The 21640-nt window shown below is 36.0% G+C and overlaps 1 protein-coding gene across 3 annotated transcripts; it reads left to right on the top strand.

Moving 5' to 3' along the window:
• The first annotated feature begins 798 nt into the window (after positions 1–798).
• On the top strand, positions 799–21294 carry LOC127648486 (transmembrane protein 184A-like). 3 transcript variants are annotated; one of them, XM_052133191.1, is made up of 9 exons: positions 799–1066; positions 1806–2059; positions 7810–7975; positions 10632–10722; positions 11104–11179; positions 12099–12190; positions 12339–12508; positions 15970–16167; positions 18982–21294. In XM_052133191.1, the coding sequence occupies exons 2-9, from the start codon at positions 1817–1819 to the stop codon at positions 19212–19214; spliced, it is 1269 nt and encodes a 422-aa protein (XP_051989151.1). In that variant the 5' UTR covers positions 799–1066; positions 1806–1816; the 3' UTR covers positions 19215–21294. The 3 variants fall into 3 exon arrangements, with proteins under 3 accessions (XP_051989151.1, XP_051989150.1, XP_051989149.1); XM_052133190.1 differs by having other exon boundaries at positions 799–1242; positions 1817–2059; XM_052133189.1 differs by having other exon boundaries at positions 800–1242.
• Positions 21295–21640: the final 346 nt, after the last annotated feature.

Below are 21640 nucleotides of genomic sequence, written 5' to 3'. Positions count from 1 at the left end.
GATCAGAAAAGGATATCATTGTATACTCTGTGGGGTTGTGGAGTTTGGAGCAGCAAAAATGGTTAACCTAGCTTAATACTATGTTAAAATGCTATTTATTTCCTTTACATGCCACTGTTGCCAGGTGCAGTTATATTTTATAATGAATTCTATGGGGAAAAACTTACATTAGAGTATAGCTTTTTTTCTCTTGTAATACATTTGATATTAGGGCAAATACAGGCATGTATGCCAAAAACTGTATTCTTAAATACAGCATATTCTTAAAAAAAACTTTTTTTTAAACAAAATCCTTAAAAAATAAATAAAATACTTTAGTAAAATGGCACATAATTTAGGCTTGTTCAGAGAATGTGTTTTCACATTTAGTCATTTATTTTCAAAACGAGTGAAACAATCTACCAGTGCTGAAAAAGTAATTTGTGTTTTCACAGTGAAGTGTATTTTCTTTATTTAGTCATTTATTTTCAAAACAAGTGAAAAAATCTACCAGTGCTGAAAAAGTAATTTAACACTTATGAATGAGTATTTATGGTGTTGTAGTAGGGAGAGAAACTCACATGTAAAGTATTTCTTTAGTAGACACTTTTATTCTAAATATAAATTATATAATAAATATTAATAAATATGAATGTAATTTTAATTTATTCTGGTATGTTTCATTATATTACATTTTGTTAACTGTGATAGAGATCTAATCTTTATGAACTGAGAGTGCAGGTTCACAGTACGTTACCTTTGTTCGACAGGTGCTATTCCCATCATATCACATGACCAATGACTAAAGTCGCAAATGACCTGGGTGTACATTGTGTTGCGACCTGCGTCCACCTGCCTAATTTGATACAGAGCTACGAACTTGTTGCTGTGGGATTAAAGAAAGCCTTACAGTAATAACTGTGTGCCTGTGCCTCCACGCCGGGATTTTTATCACGATTTATTTGTTTTAATGCTGTTGACGTTGCCTCGTGCTGACTGGCTGACCTGACTTCGATCGGACATGTCAATAATAAAACAAGGAAGTAGGAGCTTTACCACACGGTGTCGTTGCACGGGCCATCTCTAAGTATGACTATATGTCTTATATTTAAGCTTTTTAATGCGTGATATTTGCTATGAACTTATTAAATACCAATGCGAGTTACAGAATTAAGTTACGTAATAATAAAGTAATTTGAGTTGCTGAGGACTATTTGATCGCAGGAAGACTGACCTCTCAAAGGTGGTTTTGACAGTGTCAGGGTAAGTGTTTCAGAAATCTGTCTACACGTCATGAATTCTGTGAAACTAGGACATTTTACGCAATTAGCAGCTTTTTAAATAAACATAATTAATAAACAATTACCAAATAAATTGGAAATACATTGAAATCATTATAAATGAATGTGTATTTAAATAATAATACGGTTACTAATGTGAATCTCCTTCAAACTGTGTTGGAAGCTTTCAGAAACTTTTTGTTTATATGTTGTGTATTTTTATTTATTTTAATAGTTATAGTTTTATACCTCAGTTTGGTATTTTGGTGTACTATTCTATGAGGTTGTAAAATTGATTTTATTTGAAAGTTTTCCTGTTAAATATCATAGTTTCATAATCATTTTTTACATATAACTTATGGGTATATATTATAGGCTATACATTTATGTGTAAAAATGTATGTAAATACTATTATGTCTTATGATACAATCATATATAGTATTAGTACATTTCACAATTGCTTGATTAGTCTGTTAAAGTATATAATTGTTCAATGATATAATCTAATTATTGCCTTTATATTTTTTAATTTAATAAAGTTTTAGTTTTTTCATAGATGAATGATTCGACGGAGGCGACTCTCTCAATGGATTTATATCCAAACATGAATGATTCAGTCCCACTGTCTTCATACGCCGTGCTATTGTCAAATGTAAACAACATCTCTAACATGACGGTGATCAGGTCAAGTAATGGGACTGAAGTAGTGGGGGACGACAAGATCTTCCTCAACACCCCCACTGCTCAAGCCTTGTCGGGGATTTTCGTTTGGTCAGCACTCATCATCACCTGTCAACAGGTAAGCTTATTTAGGTGAATGAAATGTCACTAATGTGTTTGAGGACAAGTAATTCATGGTATTTTACAGCCAGGCTCTCACACATAACACAAATTCTAGGCCTCATAGCCGCTCTACTTATGAGTGCTCTGCTGCTTTTAAACCAGTGCCAGCACAGAAACCTGTGAAAGCCTGTAGAGGCCACGAGGTGAGGAACACATTTCTGCATTAAATGGAGTGGTGTTGTAGCCCGGGAAAGGCTGGAGGCACTAATAGCCACTGTTCACTCAGAGCGCAGGCAAATAAAAGCAAATTGCCTAGGCGGAGGAAACACATGCTTTTACAATCTGTCCCCTACCTCATATGTGACCACAGGCTCATTATTAACTGTGGATCTAGATAACGCTGTAATTTCAGAAAGTCTATGCCACACAGTCATAAAACAGCAGGAATATCTATTGCTCCACTCCCTGTGTCCACTGGTTATCGATCATCAGAGATCAATAAATACCTGCTTCTTTGTTCTGGACAGACTTCCTTGTGTTCTTTGCACTATATTATCCATTTAGAGCACTGTTAGCTGTCCTTGACCAACCAAAGGTAACTACAGTACTGAGTAGTGCCTGTTCATAGAGCTGATAAGCATGCAGTGTAAACACAAAATGTAGCTTTAGTGGGCTTTAGTCTGATGATGTAATATTAGGATACACAACGGATAGGATATGTACACTGATGTGCCATCTGCAAAGTGCAGTTCAGCTTTTGCTCTTTCAACCGAGAGTTCTTTAAAAGTAGCAGGATCTTGTTTTTGAAGTAAACAAGTGCCCTTATTAAACAGATCTAACTATAGATTTTGCGTAATGCTTGGCAGTATATCAAATAGTAGATGCCGATCTGAAGTTTATCATTGTAGTTTAGATATACTGTATTTGTTACAGGAAAAACCCTCAACAGCAGTGTCTTGCATGTTTGAAGTGTGAATGACTGTGAAACTAAAGCAAGACCAACATTTGTGTGCCCAACACTTGTTTATGCAGGAAGTCCTTTTGTGGTCAATGAAAGAGCATCATTCACTAACCTTTTCACCAGCTGTATCAGTAAAAGAGATAAGGGCTGTTTTCTTAGCTGTCAGACTGGGGTTTGATCATCTCTTTGTAGATATATATATGTTCTCCCATTGCTGAGGGGTGCTGAATTTTTTTTTATTCACCGATAAAAACAAGCACCCTTACATATCTGCAAGATATGAATGATTTGGCTGGGGCAGTGCCCATTACATTTTAGCTGCAATAAGATAAAGATGAAATCAGCTGGAGGTGGATGAGTTTTACAAATGCAAAATGTAATTGTCAGGTGACGTGGATGCACAGTATGTATATACTTATCATGTGTTTCGAATTACCAATTATGTTGGGCAGCATTGTTCATTTTCAGGGAAGGCTGAAATCTAATTTCCCCGCTCTTGCTGGTATATTTCAAATCCACTTTCATTGATGCCTATGTGACCCGTGAATAAATTTATTGAAGAATATATTTTTCTCAAGCATCGGTTATGTAACTTAACTACTGGGATTTTACTGGTGGAGATCAGGGGTCAGAAACCATGTTTTTTTCTGCTCTGAATTGCATGACTGCTTGGTGTACCTGGTGGACTTCGATTTGATTGCATCCAAAACATCTTTTGCACCATTCAAAAGCCAATACCTCTGTGGTACTGATGGTTTTGATGCAGCTCAACAACATTGGAATGGTATATAGTGACTGGAAATGAGTCCCTGTTTAGTAGTTTTTCTCTTGAAGCCATAATGTCATTGTCCCTAAACCTAGCAGCAGAATAACTCATCCACCACCACCTCATCCGTGGCTTTGCAAATAGCTGCCTACAGAGGATTGGTGGAGGGTTGTGTGAGACAACATATGTAAATCCTGAAGAGGTTCTCAGGATTGTTTTAGTATTTTAGTGTCTTTTTCGGTTTCACTTAAAAAAAATCTTCTCCCGGCAGAGTTTTTTCTTATGCTCTGCATACTAAAGGCAGAAATTGAGATTACAATTCCAAAGCACCCTGTTCTGAAGTTACTGATTTGCCTGAAAAACTTTCCCATCAGTGCCAGGGACTATCAAAGGAGTGTTTGAAGTCCTTCTATTTAGAACATAACTACTTTCTGGGCTAGCCTTTCTGAAAATTGAAGTGAATTTTTATATATCATTGACAAGGCAGCACTTAAAGATCTTAAAGTTGAGCTACACCTTGTGATACACCGGCCTTTCTGTTTGGGGCCCCGCAGCTCCAAAAGCATTTCCTCTCAGGTTCAGACAGGTTGTAATTAGCTTTGACTATGACTGCGGCAGCCAGCAGACAGTCAATGGCCAGAACCATTACACTTAGCATGGCTCTCTCACTGTCAGTTCTGCATTATTGAGTTGGTGAGACTATGAACTTATTTTCCCTGCAAGCTTGGGGAAATGGAGGACATCAGTTCAGAGAGTGACTCGCTTTACTTTTCAGAAGCTCACAAATATATCAGTGGATGTATTCATGGAATGAAGGGCTGAAATAATCTGATTTCAAATGATTGACTGTCCAAGAGTTTAAAGAAGCCACAGAATATTGGCCCCCTTATAATGCTGGTACATAAATTTCAAAGGGACTTTAACCCTTTCATACATACCGACATAACCGTGCCCCGCTGAGAAGTGTCACACATGTGTTTCTGCAACAGCCAGTTGTGTTACAAGCTACCAGGTTCAAATCTTGAGTCAGGGCTTTTGCCCTGATGCAGGCTGCCCTGGTAAGCGCCTGTTATTTATATTTGCTCAAACAGTTGCTCATATAGTCTTCTAAACCACAAAATAAATTTTATATACATACATCCAACTTGTCACCAAAGAACCAGGATAACAGTTCATAGCTTGTATATGCACACAGCCATCATATCTAAATACAATCTTCCCGTACATGCAGCCACATCTGCTTAGGTGCAGATGCGGTTTTCATTCACACAAACAGCAACTCAAACAGTCTTTTCAGGCATATAATACGTTTGTTTACTGAAACAGACAGCCAAAATACCACAAGCACCATGATAACCGTTTAAAACTTGTATACTCGCAGATGCCCTTCGAGCACGACTATCCGAGCATGCAGCCAAGTCTGTTTTCATTAGCGCCTGTCTCTCTTACACACTCACACTCAATGTGTGAGATGTCAAACTGTGCATATAGGCAAACTGGACTGCTGATATTATAGTTGAATTTTATTTTATTTATTTGTATTTTTTTATAGCTATATATAAACAAAATAAAACAAATACTGCACAACAGACATAACCATTTGTTCACATTTTTGCTATATTATATATGTATTAAAACATTTGAATGACAAGAAATATATATTTTTCATATATATAATAATAAAAAAAATACTTGTCTACACTCCACCCCTTCTACCGGCTGTGCAGTGACCCGTGCAAAAATAACTCACTCCAGGGGGCACTGCAGGGGAACTTAGACCCTACTCATGAAAAGGTTAAGGTCATGGACCGGCATCACACTTCATATTGTTTAGAAATATAGATTGTAAAACAGATAGTGAAGCATATACAATTCTGATTGGATAAGCCATGTTAAAAGCTGTTGTACAATAGCTGACACCTGGCACCACACTTCAGTTGAATTTTTATATTAATGTGATAAGTTAATATGTTGCTTGGAAACTGTTAGCAGCATACAGTTAGGCTAATGAACAGGATTACTTGGCAGAACAGTTGTTTATTCTGACTAATATTATTAATAATGAATGTAACTTGAAATGTATTTATTGAACATTATTTACTTTAAATACTTGTGCTTTTCATGTAACATATTGTAGCTTTACAGAAATTGTACCTTAATACTCCCAGTGTGTAAATAATATCAGCTACATGAAAGATCATCTGGGGCACTTTGAGATTATTGGCACTGGCGAAAATTTTGCCTGATTGGCAGATTAATGGAAGTTATCATTACACGTGGTGCCACTTCTAAAATCTACCAACAGCCTGGTCAATGAATAACACATTGTGGAAAATAAGTCTAAGTTTAGCAAGTTTATATCTTTGCTATTATTCAATTGTTTATGTATTTTCTAAATTTGATTGTATATGCTATCATTAAATTGTATTCGGCCATTAAAATCCCAAATCTGTGATAACCCATTAAAACTCATAACCCAGAACTCATATCGGCTATCTCCAAACTATCACAAAAAACCCCAATGTATTCGAAAATGATTGAAATATACAAGAAAAACTGCATTGTCTTTCGATTTTATTTAATACAAAAAAATTATTTAAAAATACAACGAAAACTAAATGAGAAGTTACACTTCATTGAAAAAGGATGTGAATGAATGATTTGTCACAATGACAAAATAGTTTTTTATTTTATTCATGCCTTGTGTTACTTATTACAATTATTCCTTATATACTTTCAATACTTTTGAAATTGAATAACAATTGATACTGCTGCAGGACAAACTGCTAGAGACATTTTACCCTGGATAGATATTTTTAATAAAAAATAATAATTGCAAGAATTAATTCCTGTGAATTGAAATCTGTCCCAGCATTATCTATAAAAGCATTTTTAAACTCCAGTAATAATAAATTACTGTGATTGGCCCATCCTGGCCAGCGCTGAGAAAAGTAACCGGTACCACGTGACCGTGCCATCTTCGTGCTGTTTCGGAAGCAGACGTCTGGACAATAATTTACCCCAGATTAATGATACCGTAAAACTTGAATAACCACTGAAATGAAAATGGACCTGAGAACAAAGCCGTTATGTGGTGTCACTGGGTACGAGCCTAAGCCCACACCAAAAGGTCCACCAACTACAAAGTTGTGTTGTAGCAGTTGCAGAATACTTCCTTCACCAGACGATCACCTGCTCCTGCACAACTCATTGTCAGAAAATTGCTTTGAAGAACATCTTTTGAAGCCATTTGATAGTGTTGTTTGAGGAACAGACCAAAATGTAATTATCAATTCATCTTTTCACCCATTTGAAACTGGTGCACGTGAGACATCTTTGGTTACATAATCCCAGCTGTGGTGCACCTGACACTGATTAACTGCTTTGGGCTGTCCCATGCCCCACACTTTGAAAACCACTGTCCTAACCAGATGCGACACGATAAGATTCCAGCGACAACCAATCTGTCTGTCCACACCAAGTGCGATGCGACCATGATATTCATACAGAAATGAGGATAATTGACAACCCTAAGATGTGGTAAAATGTCTGTAATACTGGTACTTGTGACTTGCTTTAATAACAAACCTTGAAATCATTATTAATCATACTTATTGGATTTTCAATTATCAAATGTCTGTATTGTCAACTTTAGTGTGTTAACTGTGTTTTGCACCACCTTGTTTTATTTGCTCAATTATCCATCCATATACTGTTATAGACTTTTACAGTTATCCAATTACCGTTGTCCAACATCACTGGTATAACAGCATACCAGTTCCTGTTAGTCAGACAAATTTCAGTTGTAAATAATGAAATTTCCAAACACCTATTACAAGAGTGGTGCCAGATGATTAATAATTTTCATGTTTTATTGCCACCTTTTGACCTGTTGCACATTTTACTGTTCACTATTTACGCTTGAGGTCAAAGAGAGAAAAACATGCCAGATTAGTTGTAATTTATTATGAACTGTCAAGATGGCAAAGTGCAACTGAGACCATTTTGGTTTTGCTTTACAGAAATCTTTGTCTTTTAGATCTACCTGCACCTGAAGTCTTACACGGTGCCCAACGAGCAGCGCTATATTATCCGGATCCTCTTCATTGTGCCCATCTTTGCTTTTGACTCCTGGCTCAGCCTGCTGTTCATCAGTAATGACCAGTATTACGTCTATTTTGACTCTGTTCGAGATTGCTATGAAGGTACAGCAAATGGGTGCCACCCAGGCTAAGAAATATAATGTCAATGAAAGTGACCTTGTGTGACACAATGCTGCTGTGATGGATTTGTCTTTTTTGTATTTTTAATATCTGATATATTTTATTATTATTATGAACATCTGATATAATTATTAATATTCTTATTTAGAAGTTGTGCTGTCCATGTATAACATAAAATATTAATTGAATTATATTGAAGTATTTGATTAAAAATTATGACACACTATAATTTTATATGGTTAAAAAATATTCCTTTAAATAATAAAAACAATTTAATCAAATCCAGTGCCACCCTGCTCCTACCCCCACACCCACTGGGCGTAAGATTACTCAGCCCCAATATCATAGTGCTGTGATGTGTGCTATTGTTGGAAGTCTGGCCTGCAGTAAGGGAGGAGAGCCTGCTTTACAGAACTTGGGTTGCAGGTTTCATTGACCGCAACAGATACAGAATCGCTGTAACTGAACAAACCTGTTTGTTGCACCACCGTTAACCATTATGATGAAAAAAAGGAGGAGTAAATGTCCTATCCCACTACTTTTAGACAATAAAGATTTGAAGCATTGTTTTTATTCTCTAATTTAAGTTACATGGGGAAAATCCTGTGTAGAGATTCATATCATGTTTTGTTTTACTTTTATCTTACATAGTAAAAGAGTATGCAAATTACTCTTTGAAATTAATAACTGCAACAGATTTTGATTGCTTTACTGTCTAAATATGTAGCTGTAGTTTGAATTGCACTATAAAATTTTTCAACTGCACTATAAGTTAACACATTAAACCGGGAAGGTGAATTATAACATTGTTAAATGAGTTCTTAGACGAAAGAGTTTGTAAATGATTCATTCCATTGTAAGTGCAAAGATATTAAGTTCCAGTGTAATGACAGTCAATTAAACTAAAATTGAACTCTCACCAGATATAGAAGCTAATAAATCTTGCAAACACTGTAAAAAAAATAAAAAAACCTTACTATTAGCTGCAGCTCAGCTGTCTTTAAATACCAGTCCCAGATTAAAGGGATAGTTCACTCAAAATTGAAAATTCTCTCATCACTTACTCACCCTCATGATATCCCAAGTTTGTATGACTTTCTTTCTTAAGCTGAACACATATGAAGAAAATTAACAAATGTCTTTGCTCAGTAGGTCCTTAAAATGCAAGTGAATTGTGATTTCTCATTTGAAGGTCCAAAAATCACAGACAGTCAGCATAAACTTCATCCATACGACTCCAGCTGTTAAATGAATGTCTTCTAAAGGGACACAATCGCTATTGGTGCGAAAAATATAAATATTTAAGTAATTTTACTTAATTTAAAACTCTAAATTATGCTTCCTTTCTGCAGCGGTATGCGCACATGATGTAATCGCATTGACATTTGAAACACGAGAACTGACGCGCGTTCGTCACAGCTGGAAGAGCAGTGCTGTTTACAAGTGAGAAGGAGGAACACTTTACAGTAGCTCGGCTGGTTTTGGTTTATGTCTGTATTTATCTGTTTCATTACTCACCATGGTGGATTTGTGTGCTTAGCCTGAATGCCTCAACCAAGTGGAGAATGTGAGATTAACTCTGTATCCATGGCAACATGAAGACGTCACACGAGACCACTTGGACTTTATCCTCTCCTGAAGCACTAGATTATAGTTAAAAAGTACTTAAATATTGATCTTGATGCTTTAGAAGACATTAGTTTAAACGCTGGTGTCGTATGGATGATGTTTATGCTGACTGTCTGAGCTTGTTGGAGCTTAAAAAGAGAAATCACCATTCACTTACATTTTAAGTACATACTGAGCTGAGATATTTTTCTCTGTTTCTTCAAATGTGTTCTGGTCAAGAAAGAAAGTCATACACATCTGGGATATCATGAGGGTAAGTAAATAATGAGAGACATTTTTGAGTGAACATTCCCTTGAGGATAGATTTCCTTGACACAAAAACAACTCTTATATAGGGCTGTCACAATAATAAAATCTGGCTGACGATTATTGTCAGAAGTAATTGTGAATATGATGAGGAATTATCTTTATTAGGGTTTTCACAATTATGACAATTTATTTGTTATACAAATTATCATACTAAATGTGTATTTGTGCTTCATATGCCTTAAGAAGTCCTTTGTTAATATTAAACATGGAATCATATAATAAAATAGGGAGATTTAAGGCTTTAAAAACTTGGAAAATATTGCAAATCTAAATATTTACTAATACTTTAAATGTCTAAATGCTTCAAAAGCTTAATGTTCATGCACTCATCAGGTGCTGAGTTAATTTTTTGAGAGCTCACATAATGCAATAACACCGGAAAATAAGACATGTGACATTCAAGGCATTTCTATATACAGTATTTGCTTAATTTCCTTAATTTGGAGATTAAAATGTGATTGGAATTTGAAGTGCACAGTAATCGCAGTTTTCTCAAAGAATTGTGGTTGGATCAAATAACCGCGAACAGACGTTTATTTAATAAACGGATCAACTTTACCTTTTTTTCTATTGTGCAATGCAATATGAGATGAGCATGTTCTGTTTGCTTATTGTTTAAATCACTCACTGCAAATTTAATGTGTTTAAAGTTAAGCGGTCATCTATGATTGACCATATTGACTCTATTTTCTTGTTATAGCATTTGTGATATACAACTTCCTGAGCCTGTCTTTTGAATATCTCGGAGGCGAGAGTGCCATCATGTTGGAAATAAGAGGGAAGCATATTCAGTAAGTGTCCTCAAGTCTCTTTTTAAAACTCCTAGCCTCTTTTGCAAGAATATGAACCAGTGATGACATTTTTCTTCATTTTAAATGTTATTGTCATGGTAACCAGTGGGTTAGAGAGAGAACGTACTACCAAATGATGGGATTAAGAGGGAAATTGGGGTTACGAGTCAGACTCATGAGCACTATGGCTGAATGTGCCAAAGTTTTTTGTGCTAATTGCTAGGTCAAGGTCTGACAACATGGTCTATAATTTGTAATTGGCAGTATGTGCAAAATAAATTGGCATCTGGCTGCTTCTACTTACTTATGATGCATCTTATAGGAGATATGTTCATCAAACTAAAATACTTCCAAATATTCCTCTTCTTGTTCCTCTTACAGGTCGAGTTGTCTATATGGCACGTGCTGCCTGGTGGGAATAAGCTACTCTATTGGGTTCTTGAGGTTCTGCAAGCAGGTTTGTTCCCCCTTTTTGTCTCTGAAATCAAAAACAGCACCTATACATGACATATGGCTCATATATCCACTGTTTTGGCCTGCAGTTGTATTGGAACATGCAGTTAATGGTATATATAAATAGCAGGTATGTTAGTATATGTTAAAACAGGGTCCGAAGTTTCCTCAACTTTGACCTACCTTTTCTACCTGAATTGTTGTGAAGTGGCAGCTGCTATCATTGTAATATCTTCTTTTCTGAGGAGCTACAGGGGTTAAAGTAGGATTAAAAACTGTAGGAAGCAGGTGCAAGAAGCTCTATAATAAACGCAAAAAATAGCTGTCGCCTTCAGCCCGACACTGTCTGTGCAGCAGCTGAGAAAGCCGTTTGCACTTTGAGTATAATAGTGATGGAAATTGGATTTGAGAGCCCCGTCCTCAAAAGACTGGAAAGAAGGTGAATTAAACTTTTTATAGAAAGTGGAATTTGAAAAAGCATGATTCTGTCTGACTGGACACCTAAATATGGGATTTTTGAAGCATCATCTTGCTAGATATATCAGACTGCTGCTGGGACAGAGCACACTAATTATTTCGAGACCGGTTTTCAGACTGACAACTTTGATTTGATTTCATTGAAGTTCCCTGTTTATGAGTCAAGCAGCTGATTCCTACTTGGATGTAATGAGGTTGGGGAACAAATCCTCTATATGCTGTTCTCAATGAGTGGATTTGTCAATCATGTCAAACCTTTGTTGATTTAGCAAGCACTTCCTGTTAAAAATACATATGAAACATTACAGCTTTTCCTTTTACCAAGTCCTGTGTCATACAAACTATTTTAGGACACCCATGTTGACTTGGCAGAAGCGCGATAATATTTTCAGTCAGAGGTGCTTCATTAATACTCGCATGCTTCTGTCGCTAATGTTGTCATCCAGGCCACGCTTCAGTTCTGTGTTGTAAAACCCATCATGGCTGTCATCACCATCCTCCTCCAAGCGTTTGGAAAATATCATGATGGAGATTTTAAGTGAGCAGACCTGTCATTCATACATTTCATCTCATGTCAGCACATAATAACAACACAACTTCCGTCTTTGCATTCTGACAAGCTGTAAAATGATGGCTTTTTTTTAATGCAGTGTGTTTAATTGCTTGTGTTTTTTCTCTTTGTATAGTGTAACAGGAGGTTATCTCTACATTACCATAATCTACAATTTCTCTGTCAGTTTGGCTCTGTATGCCCTCTTCCTCTTCTACTTTGCCACAAGTGACCTGCTGAGACCTTATGAGCCTGTACTCAAGTTTCTTACCATCAAATCCGTCATCTTCCTCTCTTTCTGGCAAGGTGGGTCACTCAGCACACCCAGGAATATGTTGTGTTCCTAAACTAGACATTACATTACAGTTTTGTTTTCACTTGGGCTGCCCCTGACCAAAGATTTTCCTAGTTGACTAGCAGTCGTTAGTTTAAGCCATTAGTCGACTAGTTGTTATGCGTTTATGATATTAATTTAATTTAATTACTTTAATGTATATTAGGGGGCACCAGAATAGGGGTTGAGTTCCAGGGCTGAGAAACAATGTTTTATGTAACATTGCTAACACTGTTTTACATTACAGAGAAATACTAAACCATAAAAATGAGCCTTTAAAATCTACATTTTACAAGCGCACACATGAACATGTCTGAACATTTTGTTAATTTATCGAGAGAAATGCACATTAGGATTGTGCCGACATACGATGATCTCAAGGATCGACGATGGTCAGAGTGATCACCAATAGCTGAATGAAGTCAAGACGATATTTGGCTCGTTTTCCCATGTATTAAATTGTTATTTTTATTATTAGGGTTTTATTATTTTCAAATTAATATTACAAATAATTTGCCCGTAGACACATAGTCATCCGCTTGAATAAACACTTTATTATATTATTAACAAAAGATGACAGAAAAGCCGTATATGTGCATGTATGACACACTGTTAGGAAACAGTATCTATGAGTGCAGCAAATGACCTCTGACATCTGAGCTCTGGAGGTGTTTTGAGTCACTTTATTTCCACAAAGCAGTTTATTGTGAACGCAACTCTGCAGAGTGCAAAATAATAAAAACTATATAAAATAATACAAAAACACATTCACCTCGAACCATGATTTATAATTCTGTGATTATTATCATCATTATAATTATTGTTTTTAATAATTGTATTATTGTTTTATAATAAGTTTATAATTGTTTTTAAGTCTTCTTTTTTATATATTAATTTTCCTCCTAAACGGACACTTGCCTTACAGTAAATGGAAAGGTGGTTTTATATATATATATATAAAACCACCTTTCCATTTACTGTAAGGCAAGTATATATATATATATATAATTTCATTATTTTAATAGCTTTCATTTCATTTGGAGTGCAATTTCTTGTTTTATTAAATAAGTACATTTTCATTGCAAAATCACTAAAGCAAGAATGTTCACCAATCCCTCAGCCCAGGTGTTGCTGATGTAATTGGATATTGCAATATATATATATATATATATATATATACACTGTATATATACTACCAGTCAAATGTTTTGAAACACTCATTCTTTACTATTATTCTTAAATGTAAAAAATTATAATAAAGTCATCATAAATATGGAATAACATCAATGGAACTTTGGGAATTATGTTGTGACTAAACAAAATCCAAAATAATTCAAATCTCTGTTTTATTTTAGCATCTTCAAAGTAGTCACCCTTTGCCTAGAATTTGGAGTCATGTACTCTTGACATTTTCTCAACCAACTTCGTGAGGTATCACACTGGGATGCTTTTTAAACAGTATTGAAAGAGTTCCTATCTATGTTGGGCACTTAATTATTTGGTCCATTATTATTACATTTTAGTTTTATAATAAAATAAATTAATATGGTGGCTCAATTATATTTTTGTCTACAAAACTAATTTCAAACATTTAAGCATACACCTTCAGATCAAAGAATACAATTTAAAAAAAAAAAAAGATCATGAGAAACATTTCGGTCAAGTGTTTCAAAACTTTTGACAGGTAGTGTATACATTGTGAAGGAAAGAACAAACAAAAAAATTATTCGCACACAAGATGTTTTTTCCTGGACAATTTCAGATATATTTTCACAACCGTTGTAAATCCATCTATCAAAAAGCTGAACAACACATTTTAATTGCACTTAATTTTTTATGTTTTGTTTGAAATTTGTATTTAAAATAAATAAATAAGTAAAGTTCAGAGTTTGAAATCAAGGTGTCTTGCTATATTGTGCAGGCTTAACCCTATCCCTGCTTAACAAAAATTACCCCATTGTACCCCCTATTGAGGTTTTTTTTTTCTGCGACCAATGAAAACTTGGCCGATCAAGACTCTTCTTATCAACTAATGTTTGGTCGACAATTAGGGGGCAGCCCTATTTTTTATGAATGTTAAACGGCTGGATGTATCAGTATTGGGGATGTCAGTAGATTAAAATTCTTGATCGTCATTTAATTTAACGGTTTCAAGATTTATTTTGGCATCAGCATTATTAATCTCAAATTAATGCATCTCATTTGGGATACTAATATATATTTATATTAGAGTTTATATATATATATATATATAAATTCTATACAAAATGCATTCTGTTTAATGTATTCACTTACTGTTTTGAGGGGGAAAAAATAGTAATTGAAGACGTTCGCCACTAGCCTGTTAGCCTTATTAGTGTTGTGTTTTTGTACTCCTTCTGCTTCAATAATTAAATTTGGGCCTACAAAAACTGCTAATGGTGTATGTTCCATCTGTTGATTCATAATATCTGAATTATAAATAAGGAAGCTGTTAGGAAAGGTTTTCTCTCTCATTATTTACTGATCAATGGCATCATTGTTTGTTTGTGTTGAACATATATTAACATCTTAAATTCAACAACATTAATTTAATCTTAAAAGTTAACATTAGGCAGCCCTAGTCAGTACATGTGACCTGCTCCATTCTCCACACTGAGTTGTATGCTATAAAGAAATATACATTCTCAGCCAGCATATAAATAAGAGATAATGTACAGTCAGACGGTTATTGCAATATAAACCCCCTCAGTGTGATGCAACATGTCGGGTTTATTTTGCAATAACCGACCGACCAACTACATTATCCCGCTTATTACACAGCTACTAACCAAATAAATAAATACATGGACATGAAACACTGATTTGCATTGAAATGATGTAATTATGTGAAAAGTAATAAATTGCGGAAATGCTGAAATCCAACTCCGGTTTGCATCAGAGTTCTGTTTATTGCTTATGCTTATTATTACATTAGCTTACTTGAAGAGATCTCACAGTAATCCATGGAGCAGGAAAGATGGCTTCCAATACTCAGATGAGGAACACATTTTGAGCTTTATGCACTTTTTCTTTTTTGCATTCTGATAATATAACTGTTTGTTCTCCAAACCTTTGCTAAGATACTATAATTTATTTCATGGCTCTCTGGAATACTCAGTTCTGATTGGTCAGTGTCATCTAGCAGTCTGACATTTATCAGAAACAACCGCACATCCACCTATCAGGCCACTAGATGGCACCATTGACCAATCAGAATAGAGTATTTCAGAAAACTGTTTTTAAAACTGTGCATTAACCTCAATGTGTTTCTTGGTCAAAATGGAGGACGTCTTTAGAACTGATATAATACACAACAGTATATGTTGAAATTCTCCAGCTTAAATGACAATTATTTTTGTAATTATTATTTGTCCTAAATGAATGCAAGAGTTTTTGTTTCTCTTTATTTCAGGTATGGTTCTGGCAATCTTGGAGCGTTGTGGTGTGATCCCAGAAGCTCTGATCATTGATGGGCATGAGGTGGGTGCTGGTACAGTGGCAGCTGGCTGGCAGAACTTCATAATTTGCATCGAGATGTTCTTTGCCTCCATCGCTCTCCGCTACGCCTTTACCTCAAGTGTTTACCGCGAGAAGAAGAGTCAAGCACCAGGTTAGGACTCTCAAAATCTGACACTTCCGAAAAACACAAAGCTTTCTCCATTTTTGTTTTCAGTTTAGTTTTCTGGAATATCCATCTTTTGGCTATGTTTGAAAGGGCATACTACTATACCACACTATTATAGGAATATGTGAGTGTATACTGACTCTATCTCTATGCATAGGAAAACCCTGATGACCTGCTACATTTCCCAAAATGCACAAAATTCAATGCACTCAACTTGACCTTTTTTCCGTCTGCTTAATGAACCGAAAGCAATTTTAACTATTTTTAGTTATTATTTGCATTTTTACACAAAATTTGATCAAAAATACAATAGGACATCACTCACTGAATTTAACATGCATTTCATAGTGAGGTCATGAGACAACATTGTAGCATACTACAGTTTGAAGCATTTAACGCTGCATATTATGTGTACTGCTTCACATACTACTTAAAAAAAATAAATAAATAAATATATATATATATATTTAGGGAGCAGGGCTGGACTGGGAAGACAAATCGGCCTGGGATTTTACATGGCAACTGGCCCAACTGTTCGGTGTCCTTTTTCATATCGCGGCGCCATTTTGTGGTACATAACGCGGCGGCTCATTGCTGCTTATCGCGGACTATTCGGCATGTTTCGCTGCCGAACCACTGGTCCAGCTCTCACGATGGCTATTACGCCCCTGATCTGCCCAAAAGTGCGTCGGCCCACCGTGAAAATGCCCGGTATGCCAGATTACCAATCCAGCCCTGTTAGGGAGTATACAGTTCACTGCCAGTATTCCATTCTGAACATAGTCTAATGACTACAAAAGCTACCCTCCATGCTTAACAGATCATTAATATTCTTCCACTTGTGGTTTTCAAGGTGGCATAGAAATTTTCAATTCATATTAGTTGTAATGCCAGTGTTGCTGCTGCATGTTAAAAGCTGCTTTGTTTTCTGATTTAAGAGGTCTGGATGAAATATAACTCGACTGTCAATCAGATATCCTTATGTCAGTTTGAATGTTAATTTTCTATTTTAGTCCAAGGTCTTTCATCGTGTGATTTGGTAGGTGTATAACAGCATATTACTTGATAGTTGTCAATATGGATCATGTGGCCAATGGGATCATATGGATCAATATGACACTCGTGTTTGGGCACGGTACAAGGCAACAGTGCCTTGCGTGAGTACGTCGTAAGTGCAACACCCTATCATGTGAGCTACTGTGCAAGCTAATTGTGTTGGAATAAGTGTATATGAGGAGGTGAGTCTGTAATAAGAGCATTAAAATAGATGTGTTTGGGTAAAAGTGTGGATATTACATTAAATAAAAGGGTCTGAGTAATACAGAGAAAAAATAAGTATTTATAAAGTCATAATTAGCCATATAAGTCATGATTTGAGTGAAATTGAATAAAACACACAGATGTTGTAGCACCTCTTGTGTTCATTTCTCCTGGAAAATGCAGGGAATTGTACCTGGAGAAATTTAACAAGTTTTGCAAAAATGTACAGTATAGTCATGTTTACTCTATGAGACCAGGTTGGTTTAATGGCACATACTTTTGAAGGTAACATTGCCCCCTTGAGGACTGAGGTTTGTTACCGCCACAGAAACGCAAGAATTTATGTTAAGCTTGTTCAGTCGGACAGCACATTGGCAATGCTTTTGCCAAGCTCTCATATTTGTGAATGCATACTTGTCTAAAGTATGTTTCTGGCCTAGAAGGTTGCAACTGTGTGCACTGTTCTCCGCTGAAGCCTGTTAGGCAGTGCAACCTTCCAGGATGGCCTTTTCTGCCGAGCTGACCAGCTGTGGAAAGAAGCTCAGGATAATATGCTGATCTAGAGTTCTCACCCTCCACCCATGAGGCCAGCTTCCAAAACACCAATCCACTCATCCTCAAACAGACTTTTCTCTGGTTTAGGGTTTACCACAGCAATCATACTGTTTTCAGGCATGTTGCTGCAGAACACACATCCCTACAAGCTGTGTTAAACTATTTCTTAGATGGTAGGTCGGAAACTTGCGCGCCTCTTGTGGCAGCCTGCCTCCACCTCTGACCAGGCTCTCATCCATCAACCACAAGGCAAGATGCAGTTTGCTGGAACTCACCATATTGCTGTGTATCAGGCTGTACTCTGTAACCTAATTTAAATAATCCACAGCTGAGACAAATATGGGGATTGTGAATTTCTTTCCAATGTGCTGGCTCTGCCTCTCCAGCTTCTAGTAGATCAATTAACCAGGAAAGTGATTTGGAAACCACATGAGTGGAGCAGAGAAGCACATTGCTAGTGCCGTTTTATCCCGCTTTCTATTTACAAACAGCTGGGTAGGACCTTGGCAGTGCCCATGGCGACATGTTCACAAGAGTAAGGATAATAGCATGATTGCATTGGTCGGAATGTCAACGGTTGTTTGCAGATTGTGCAATCCAGATGAATGACATACCTCATAAATCTGAAATATGAAATAAAAGTTCTGCTTTGCATCGGTACGTCCATGTTGTTTATTGTTCATCAAGGTTAATGTTCCTTTGAAATCGGGTACAATGTCTATATTAGGTGCGTCTTTCTGTTGAGTTCTTTGATTCTACATTGGTGCAATATATCTGGCATGGGCTCAGATGGTAACCATTATATACCGTTGGGTTTTAGAAATGATAATTTATGAAACTTCATCTTGTTTCCTTGGTAGTGTGTCTGAGTTACATCTCCTCAAGTTTCAAAGCATTTGGATTTCCTCATTTGTAGGCTTAAATGTGAACACAAATAAATCTGATTATATTTTATGCCTTTATCAATTTGTATTGTTTTTGTAGAGAACGTAGCACCCATGCACAGCATATCCAGTGGCCTGAAGGAGACAATTAACCCTGGAGACATGGTTCAGGACGCAATCCACAACTTCTCGCCAGCCTATCAACAGTACACCCAGCAGTCCACCCAGGAAGTAGTGCAACCCAACATGAATGGCAAGGCAGGAGTCAGCACCTCCAAGAGTTCAAAGAAATCTGATAAAGTGATGCTGATCGACACAGATGATGAGTTCTAGTGCCGTGATCTTTCTATTTTTTTAATCAAAACATGAATGAATCTGACTTTTTCTAACTCCAGTGAGGACACTAATCATGTAAATCTGTGCATGATTCATAAAAAGAGTGAGAGAGAGCTCTTTAAAATGGATCATCAGAATTTAACAGTTCAGATGAAGGCTGTGCCAGGGAGGAGTTATTTTCCAACGCTTTCTGCTCATTGTAGTCCATGAGCTCATCCTGTCCTGATCCATTGTAGCAGTGGATGATCTAGCCTTGTAATGGAGGTTCCCCACTGATTTAGACCTGTTCTAAGGAATGACTGATAAACGTGAGGCATTGGGCACAGTTGAGACCGCATGAATCTGTAACTGACACTAGGGAGCCGGTCTTGCATCTGCCCGTTAAAAAGTATTTTCTCAGCAGCTCTCTGCTGGGTCTCATGACAAATTGAACCAGCTCTCAAAGACGCCCAGGCTTTGGAGCTTGCACTTCAAACTGTTGTCTGCAGTTCTTTTGAAACCTGTGTATCAATCACGCCACATGGACAAAGTGGGAGGCTGAGCAGTGCCCCTGTTTGATTTGAAGGTTCATTAATTTTCACACCATTCCTTCAAAGTATGTAAGATCTGATGCAAAAAGACGACTCTCCGCTATCATCGTGTATTTTAATTGCTAAATAATTCGTATTCAGCCATTATTTGGTTTACCTCTGACATTGTAAGTTTATAATATTTGCAGGTGATACCAGGTCATGTTAATTGTTAATATGTTGTTAAATTATGTTGTTTAGTACTCTACGGTTTAACATTAAAGGGCATTTTCATAAAGTTTTATGTGATGATAAAACATTTTTCAGTTCAAAGGTCTTTTAATCTCATACAATGGTTTGCTTTAAAAGCACTCATAAACAATCCAAAATAATATATATTTAGTGAAGTATCCTTCAAAGCTATTGAATTGTTTATGTGTTTACTTCTTGTTACCACAAAGTAAGTCCTGGTCAGTGCTTTATAAACAGAACTTGAATATCTTTGAAGCCCTGTCTTTTGAAATTTCTGAGTTCACACCATGCTATGTCTAGATACAAAGTTGTTTTCAAATTTGTACTTAAAGCAGGTGTGGATTATGACTAGCAAGGGCCCTGGTGCCCATTTTCATTTAGGGGCCCCCTGGTCCAATTATATTTAGATTTAATTATCTTTTAATGCTGAGATTCACACAATATTTTTTTTTATTTGTTTGAATTAATCTGACTATAAATAACAGAATGGGTACAAAAAGAGACAAACACACAGCACGGATGTGGTAAAGAAACCGCTCAAATGTTTGCTGCACTGTCACTGTTCTTAAAGAAACAGTACTATTTTAGCATCTGTTATACATATCAGTGTGAACTCAAGCATGTAAAAACAAAAACAAGCATGTAACAAAATGTGTAAAACCAACATTATATTTTGTCTCGACAAACTTTATGTATCTAGTTAAATCAGTACTTTTGTACTGATTTAAAAACAGTACAATTAAAACATTTTGTAATGTAGGGCAAACATGCAGTTAAAGCAATGAATAGTATATAGTTTGTGTACCTTAAGAGGACACCCTGGGCTTTTCAGAGATGCCAAATGTTTCAGAGTTTGGCCATGACAACTTTCTCTCCTTGCTTTATAGAAATGTATGGCATTGCAATTCAGCACCTCAAATACAATATGATTTTTTTTTTAATCAATTATGTTTTATACACCAAACACTATACTGGTGTTTGGGGGGGGGGAAAAAAAGTGACATTTTTAAATATTAGAGTAAGATCACATTATAATAATGAGATAGATCACAATATCTATATAATGACAGAGCAAGCTACATATGTAAAATAAATCACCCTTTATATCTTAAAAAATGATGTCAATATTTTAAAAGCTTTTTTACTGTGGTGGACATGAATGAAATGGAATGATGATGATTGAGAGCTATACCTCAAAAGCCTGCTGTATCATATTTGAAACACACAATTGCAACACTATTTGTCTATAAAATAATGACATTTTAAGTGAGCACATGTTGCTTCAATTCAATAAATGCTAATTTTGAAATATCAGTAAAAATATAATCATTATTGTTCATTTTACTATATCAAAATCAGCAAAGATTTCACATCAAAAAGATGAGTACATCACAGTACGAAGGCAGACATTTTGGAAAATATATTACTAGGTCTTCTACTTCCAGAAGAGCATGGAAATTTTCAACTGGAGGCAGTAAACATCTAGTACACAGCATACAACAGGTTTTTAATCATGTTGATGATGTAGAGGCTCTAGAAAGTCATGTATATAAATATGTTACAAGTGGCGCTAAAGGGTTAAAGAGTGGTTAAAAAATGTAACTTGAAACAAGAGGGTTCTATAAAAGGACTGAGGACCCTCATAATCACAGGGGCCTATTG

The sequence above is a fragment of the Xyrauchen texanus genome, chromosome 8 (assembly GCF_025860055.1).
Source record: "Xyrauchen texanus isolate HMW12.3.18 chromosome 8, RBS_HiC_50CHRs, whole genome shotgun sequence".
NCBI classification, from domain to species: domain Eukaryota; kingdom Metazoa; phylum Chordata; class Actinopteri; order Cypriniformes; family Catostomidae; genus Xyrauchen; species Xyrauchen texanus.
The sequence above is the reverse complement of the archived record's forward strand: the minus strand, read 5'-3'. Positions and strand labels throughout refer to the sequence as shown.

Coding starts and splice junctions, on each gene's coding strand:
- LOC127648486 (XM_052133191.1), top strand. CDS start 1,817: ATGAATGATTCGACGGAGGCGACTCTCTCAATGGATTTATATCCAAAC. Junction 2,060..7,809: donor TCATCATCACCTGTCAACAG/GTAAGCTTATTT, acceptor TTTGTCTTTTAG/ATCTACCTGCACCTGAAGTC. Junction 7,976..10,631: donor TGTTCGAGATTGCTATGAAG/GTACAGCAAATG, acceptor TTCTTGTTATAG/CATTTGTGATATACAACTTC.